The sequence below is a fragment of the Littorina saxatilis genome, linkage group LG3 (genome assembly GCF_037325665.1).
Source record: "Littorina saxatilis isolate snail1 linkage group LG3, US_GU_Lsax_2.0, whole genome shotgun sequence".
In the NCBI taxonomy this organism is placed as follows: Eukaryota; Metazoa; Mollusca; class Gastropoda; order Littorinimorpha; family Littorinidae; genus Littorina; species Littorina saxatilis.
In genome coordinates this window covers 34,023,534-34,030,986 of record NC_090247.1, presented here as the reverse complement: position 1 = coordinate 34,030,986, position 7,453 = coordinate 34,023,534, and the positions used below count along the sequence as shown (strand labels likewise).

The 7,453-nt window shown below is 41.2% G+C and overlaps 1 protein-coding gene across 1 annotated transcript in view; it reads left to right on the top strand.

Annotated features, from left to right (window-relative positions):
- Positions 1-3,536: 3,536 nt before the first annotated feature.
- LOC138961182 (gamma-aminobutyric acid type B receptor subunit 1-like) overlaps positions 3,537-7,453 on the top strand; it is a 6,558-nt gene continuing 2,641 nt past the window's right edge. The window contains exons 1-3 of the mRNA XM_070332782.1: positions 3,537-3,659; positions 5,344-5,511; positions 5,945-6,046. Of these exons, the coding sequence (XP_070188883.1) occupies positions 3,537-3,659; positions 5,344-5,511; positions 5,945-6,046 (393 nt within the window). The remainder of the gene's footprint in view (positions 3,660-5,343; positions 5,512-5,944; positions 6,047-7,453) is intronic.

Here is a 7,453-nt window from a genome sequence, read left to right as displayed (position 1 = left end):
CACGCTTATATAAACGCACATCACAGGGGGTATTGAAATAAGGGCTATCAGTATCAGGTAAAGCACTTGACAGTATTTGTGGTTTGTAAACGATAGTGCAAGAGGCGTTAGTTGTTTGGAGACAGGTAAATGCAATCGTCGCCAAACCAGGCAAATATTGAATTTTCGATAACAAAAATCGAACGGTCGACAGCTGCGAACATTAGCGAGTAAGTCTATCAGAACGTGCGATCGGCCATGGAGAAACGACGTACACACACTTTCAGGGAAGAGCTGCATATAATTATAACAAGCCGACGTTTGCTAGGCAGGATCTTAGAAACAAAGGGACGTAAGCGCCCTAAGTATGATGTGCTTTAAGAGTATATTATGAGAGTTATGCGGAACCTCAGAGAATAACAAGAACTGAATTGAACCAGCGACTTTCACCCTGTAGAATTAATTGCTTCAATTTTAAACACTTTAATCCGGTGAATGCGTGTTTGATCGTATTACTTACCGCCCGTTATGTCTTTTGGCATGTATGGCATCAGTTTGATCGTATAGGTCGTCGCAAATCACCGGACCTGAGAAGAGAATTGCGATCAAGTTCATGTAGGAATGTAATTCCGCTAGTCTTGGCTTTGTAAATACCATCTATGTAAGCATGAAACATGTGTGAAGTAATAGAACTGGAGTGTGTGTTAGTGTGGGTAAATTTGTTTTACGTCTTCACAATCAAGACCTCGCTTGCGCACTATCTGATTTTATGTGAAAAATGACAATAATGGTAATAAATGAGCAAGAAAATCAAATTAGAATTGTTGCATTGCCTTCAAACTTATGACATCATTTGAAACACAACCCCCGCCCGAGTTTCGAGAAATTTAGAACTTGCTATAATGCCGACGCGACGGTCATGTTTCTTAATGAATACCAGAAGACCTGTCCATTAATTTTGGAACGTGTAAGCTTTAATGTGATAAGATGGACGTTGCCGTTTTTAAGAAAAAATGATAATAGATCATATCTGTTGGAATTGTGCATGTTGTGCCTTTTACTGGAACTTAGTTTGACGGGGCATTCATAGGTGTGTGTACATCTTTTTCTTCTGATGTCGTCCCCATGGTAAGTCCACCAAGTATCAGCCATCTAGCTACTGTTATTCGATGGTGCGATTATATGATTTTTAATCATGGTTTTTTGTTTTTGTTTTTAACTTTTTTGTTTTACCTTTCTTTGAAATGGGGGCATGTTATCGTTTGAATTGTAAACAAAATAAAACAAAATGTTACAAAGAAAGAGAAAAAAAGAGAAAGGTTGACAGAGAATAAAGCAAAGAAGGGAACCCAAAATTGGCTCAGTCAGGCCACATATGCCGTAGTGCTTAAATGTTTTCGTAAACCTCAGCCAAGAACCCGGATGTGTGGTGCGAAAACTCAAGTGTTGGTTGTCTCATAAAGATGGAATGCAAGTCACCGACTGCCGTTTGCTTTTTCCTGAGCAAATACCGAGTTATTCGATTATCGAAGGAGGTCATTTTTCATTCGGCAGGCCAGATTGTGCATGTTTTTCCTTGAATAATCTCTTTCTATCGCTCTCTCTCTCTCTCTCTCTCTCTCTCTCTCTCTCTCTCTCTCTCTCTCTCTCTCTCTCTCTCTCTCTCTCTCTCTCTCTCTTCTCTCTCTCTCTCTCTCGCTGTTTGTCAATGTTAATTTGACCGCATTTAGACCTCCTGTAACTGGTTTCATATCACAGAAATATGACACGCGCACTGCGAAAACAAGATCCAAGTGTTTTGCGGTTTCCGACGTTCTTTCAATAAAGATAACTTGCCTGTTTGGAAAACCCTCTTGGTTTTGCGGTTTCAACTATACCCTGTTTACATGTTCTTCTCTCTCTTTCTATTTCTAGGTTGGCTGATTTGAGACGAGATTCAACATGCATGTTTTGCGCATACCCCCAGATCCAAGATCGGTTGATCCCAGCTGCAAACTCTGTGTTGGACAAATGATTGTCATTTTGACGTGTTGCCTAGCAGCAAGGGCCGCAACTATGTCATTTGGTGGAAAGGACAGCGGGACCCCTGCTACTCCAAATGGTATACACACACCATTTCTCATCTATTGTTTTCTCTAACTTTATGATGTCCATGCATTTGTTTTTCTTCTTCAAAACATTAATTCACAAATCCATAAAGAAGGGTGAAAATAATAGTTTTTCTGCTTGTGTTCGTCTGTCTGTCTGTCCTTTTTGTCAGTTCGCCCGTCTGCTTACTTGCTGTTGTTGTTGTTGTTGTTGTTGTTGTTGTTGTTGTTGTTGTTGTTGTTGTTGTTGTTGTTGTTGTTGTTGTCTGGCACAGCCTTCATCGTTAAATTAAAATTGCTTCGTCTGTTGTGTTTTTCAGTTCCCCAAGCACCATCAAAACAATCAGAACCTTTTTACCACAAAAGCACGCCCACTCCTCTAAATCTCGTGACGCGCACGTCATCTCCATTTTCGTCACGAAAAGCGTCACAACTGCCAGGACACAGCTCGAGCACTATGGACATCCTTTCAGACGAAGAGGTACCCGCCTCCTCTGTGACCCCGTTACATGTCGTGGGCTTGTATGGTATCGATGGGATCTACCCGGTTGGCAAGGCCTTTCAGTACGCATCTGAGATTGCAGTGGAAGACATTAACAAAAGGGCTGACGTTCTTCATGGCTATAGGCTTGTGCTGGAGCCTGTAAATACAGAGGTTGGTGGAACCTTTTCTTACTAAATGGTAAAGATGTACAAGAATATTTATACATCCAGTGTATATAGTAATATGCTTTGTACAAAAATCCTAGCCAGAAAAGAATAGATTAAAAACGTTACATAAAGGTGCTTTTTCCTTTGCTTAGTGTGAAGTTAATATCTATGTCAAGTACCCGTGCACTCTTGAAAGCTCGTCATGACAATCTTAATATATTTCTTCCGAATGAAAGGTCAAGAAAAATACCATCTGTTTGTTTTTAGGTTTCATATGTAGGACTAAATTCTTGGGTCTTAAAGGCCATACAATTAAAAAGTGCATACGGAGTAATGTACATCCTAAAATATTAATTTCTAATACATTTTGTCACCTCGTCACGTAAGAATTGTCGACCACGAACATATTTTTCAAGTGAAGTAACACCAAAACTGAATGTTGTTTATTGTGTAATACGCTCAAACACCAACGCAAAATTATACTGCTGTCAATGACATCTCTACAAGACGACCTTGCAATGCCGCAATAGCAACAGAAATTGTATAATACTCTCCCAAACACCCTTAATGCTCTCATAATAATCACCCAATAATTACTTACGCTCACGGTGACGCCATGGTCCCGCATGACCCGCTGGAGTTCATGCAAACACAACAAAATGAAGAATTACTACAGGCTTTTATTTTGTTGTTGTTTCTGGATGTTTGCTTAAACTTTTATTACAACAATGGATGATGGATGAAACCGCTGTGTAAACGCAAACCCAAGAATAAATTTAATCACGCTGACGCACGTTGCAGTGTAATACAGCCACCGGAATGGATCTTCTGTACCGGAAGCTGTACGCGGCGAACAGCACCAAGATTATGGTTCTTGGCGGAACTTGCTCTCACGTGACAGAACAGACGGCGCTGGCGTCGTACAAATACAATATGGTGCAGGTGGGTCCAGCTATTTGCACAGCTCTTTAGGGGGTTGTTGGTGCATGAATTACGACCCTCTCTCTCTCTCTCTCTCTCTCTCTCTCTCTCTCTCTCTCTCTCTCTCTCTCTCTCTCTCCTCTCCTCTCTCTCTCTCTCTCTCTCTCTCTCTCTCTCTCTCTCTCTCTCTCTCTCTCTCTCTCTCTCTCTATTTCATTCTATCCTTTTCTCCAGTTGCATTTAAAGATACCTTGGTCCTCGATTAAAAAATAATGTATGCCGCAACAAGTCTGTCCAGCCTTTTACAGGGAATCAGAGCATAATTTCACTTTGAAATTGACCCAAAAAAACTGCCTTGCTGCTTTTCAGTTGTGCAGAGTAAAAATGTTTTCCTGAGTCAATTAAGTAGATTGTGAAAGGTGTCAGAATTAATTAAGCAACAAATAAAAATGCCACTCATCACAGGGAAAATTCAGATTGTGATTTTTGTTTTGTTTTGTTTTGTTTTGTAGTTGCTCTAGCGTAAGAGTGCTCTTATCCCTTGTAAAATCCTAAGTAGATCTCAGGTGGCGATCGCTTACACAAGAAGGAATGTATCTCTAAAAAGAATTGGTCGTTTTAAGAAACCGATTTGTCTTCCTGTCGTTCACTAGTTTACACGTCTGCTTAATAATAATAATAATAATGCAAACTTTTATAGCGCTATTCTAGAAAAATGTCTACTCTTAGCGCTTTACAATACATACATCGACCAAGCATACTATACACGCACAGGCAAAGAAACCGACCAAACATAACCAACAAACTATACATGCACAGGCAAAGAAAACGACCAAACATACAATACACGCACAGGCAAAGATAACGACCAAACATAAACAAACATACTATGACCAATCATAACCAACATACTATACGCGCGCAGGCAAAGAGAACAATCAGCACATGTAATAATTACTGACAACTAATGATGCAGGCATACAATGACAATCCAATACACAGCCTTCTTTGTTTTCAGTCATACTTTTCGCCATTTGACCGTGATATCGCCAGTCTTCTGATTAGTTGTACTAATTGTGATGAGTTAATTGTATTACCTTTATCTCTCTGGAGATTTCTTACCCAGCCATATTAAGTTGCTCGTGGTGTTGCGCTGTAGCTTCTGTATAAAATCGGATGAATTGCATTACCTTCGTTCTTCTGATATTTCGTACTCCGCCGTAATGTTCACCATTTGCTCGTAATGACGCCCATCTTCAGTGTGAATTCTAATGAGTTGTATCACCTTTGTCTGTGTGAAGATTTCTTACTCCGCCGTAATGTTCACCATTTGCTCGTGATGACACGACCCATCTTCAGTGTGAATTGTGATGAGTTGCATCAACTTTGTCTGTGTGAACATTTCTTACTCCGCCGTAATGTTCACCATTTGCTCGTAATGACACGAACCATCTTCAGTGTGAATTGTGTTGAATTGTCTTACCGTTGTCTGTGTGAAGATTCCTTACTCCGCCGTAATATTTGCTCGTAATGACGCCCAGGTTCAGTGTGAATTCTGATGAGTTGCATCACCTTTGTCTCTGTGAAGATTACCTTTGTCTCGGTGACGATTTCATACTCCGCCGTAATGTTCACCATTTGCTCGTAATGACGCCCATCGTCAGCGTGAATTCTGATGAGTTGTATCACCGTTGTCTGTGTGCAGATTTCTTACTCCGCCGTATCCCCGCGACTGTCAGGCGAGGAGTTCCGCTGGTTCTTCCGGGTGATGGCGCCAGAGACCCAGCTGTCGGACGTGCGCATCAAGCTGCTGAAAGAGTTCAACTGGACAACCATCACCATCGTGCAGGCTGCCGAGCATCTCTTCTCCTCGGTAAGACCTGCAGTGGAACCCCCCTGTTAAGTCCTAAATCAATCCGCGAAGGTCACGTCTTAAGAAGAAGGGAGTCTTTCAAATTGAGGTAAATTTACAGACTGAGGTTATGACCAGACAGTTAAAGAAAAGATGAGCTTACATCTTAAAGTGGGATGGATCGTAAATGGGGGGGGGGGGGGGGTCTTAAAAGGGGGTTCCGCTGTATTACTTGATATTTGTAAGAGACACCGTGAGCCAGACTTGAGTGGGTTCTTTATTGATGTGTGTCTTGGGCAAAGATGTAAGATATAAATAAATAATCTCTATTCATTTATCTACGTAAATATCCCCCTTGAGGCACACACACCGTATACTAACTCAACCTGGCATGAAATGCTGACACCGTCAAGAGTTATGAGTCAAACTTATATGTTGTCTGCATGTGTTACAGACGACGGAGATCATGAAGGAAAGACTTAAGCACAACAACATCACTCTGAACGACACTATACCTTTTGAGAAATATCCCCAGGGAGCCATTGAACAACTCAAGGTAAGTGATGAAACATACAATCCTTCCCTTTTAATCGGTCATGTCGACCGTCATAGATCTATACAGGCTTTCACGTGGAATCAGATGATCCTTTCACTTGCACACATACCAAACATCTACAGCTTTGCTGGGATGTTTTTCTGAATCTGTTTAGCTGATTGACATAGGTTCCATTCATGACATTAATTCAACACAACGCTATACCGGAAGCAGGAAGGGTGTTGATTTTTGACATGTTTTGATGTTGAAGAATGTTCTTAGCCCGTGCAAAAGACTGAACATTTCTGTAGTTGTGAACATGAAATTGATCGCTCTCGCGAGGTGGAATGTACCTTGAAACATTTTGGCGTCGCCGCATTGCCCTCTGCAGTGGATTAGATCATACAGCCTGTGACGTCCCATGCAGCACGTACATGTACATAACAAGGGTTGATGGCCATTTAACTCTGATCGAAGAAACCCAAAGAGCTGAGTTTCTATTGCATGTTTGCTCAAATCATGTTCAATATCTTATCGCTGTGCAGCTGTTTGTTTGTTTCGTCAGAAACTTTCTTCCTTCATTCTTTCTGTTTTATTTGCTTGTGTCTTTCTTCGTTTCTTTTTGAAACAGGGAAGCTTTGTCGAAACAACAATCTATTTTCTTTCATAGGACGACCCACCCCAATACCACGCCTACCCGGGACATTACATTTCAAGTACAAAACACGAACTTGATTCCACGTAGAAACAATGTCATCAAATGGCGTCAAACTTTCAACTCAGGGGCAGAGAGATCTTCAAAACCCCAGGGGGTCAAAAGAGGAACATGACATCAGATACCCATCAGGACGTTTAAATGCCGCGTTATCTAGAGATTTGATGTGTCACTTACTCAACGGTCCCACCATACTTCAGGGTTCTAAACATTGTTCCTGTGTATTCCCTACAACCCTGTTTGCGTGTACTGAACTTGCTGCATGAATGTTTACGTGGGTTCGTGATTTATACTTGAATCTAAGTTTCGGTGGTGGTGAGGGCGGGGGTAGGTCGTATATCAAACGTCAGAAATTCTCTTTTGAAAGAGAAAAACATGTGGTTTCGACAAAGTTTATCTGCCCCCCACCCTCGGGGCGACCTGTTTGCCAATGGTACCGGAAGAAGACGCAAACAGACCAGTAACATTGGCATACCTGGTCGTTAACCACGTTTCTTTGCTATGCATACACCTAAAATAATATTGCATTACAGCCTCAGCTAGCTAGAGCTTTTATGTTTGATTTTCTTTTTTCCCATTAAACTTCTTCTTTTATCGGATAAGTGTTAACACATATTTTGTTGGTTCCGTATGGCCTTGTGTGTGCGCGTGTGTGTGTTTTCTTCTTTTTTTCTCTCCTTTTTTTTGGGGGGGGGGGGGCTTTTTTTTTTTAC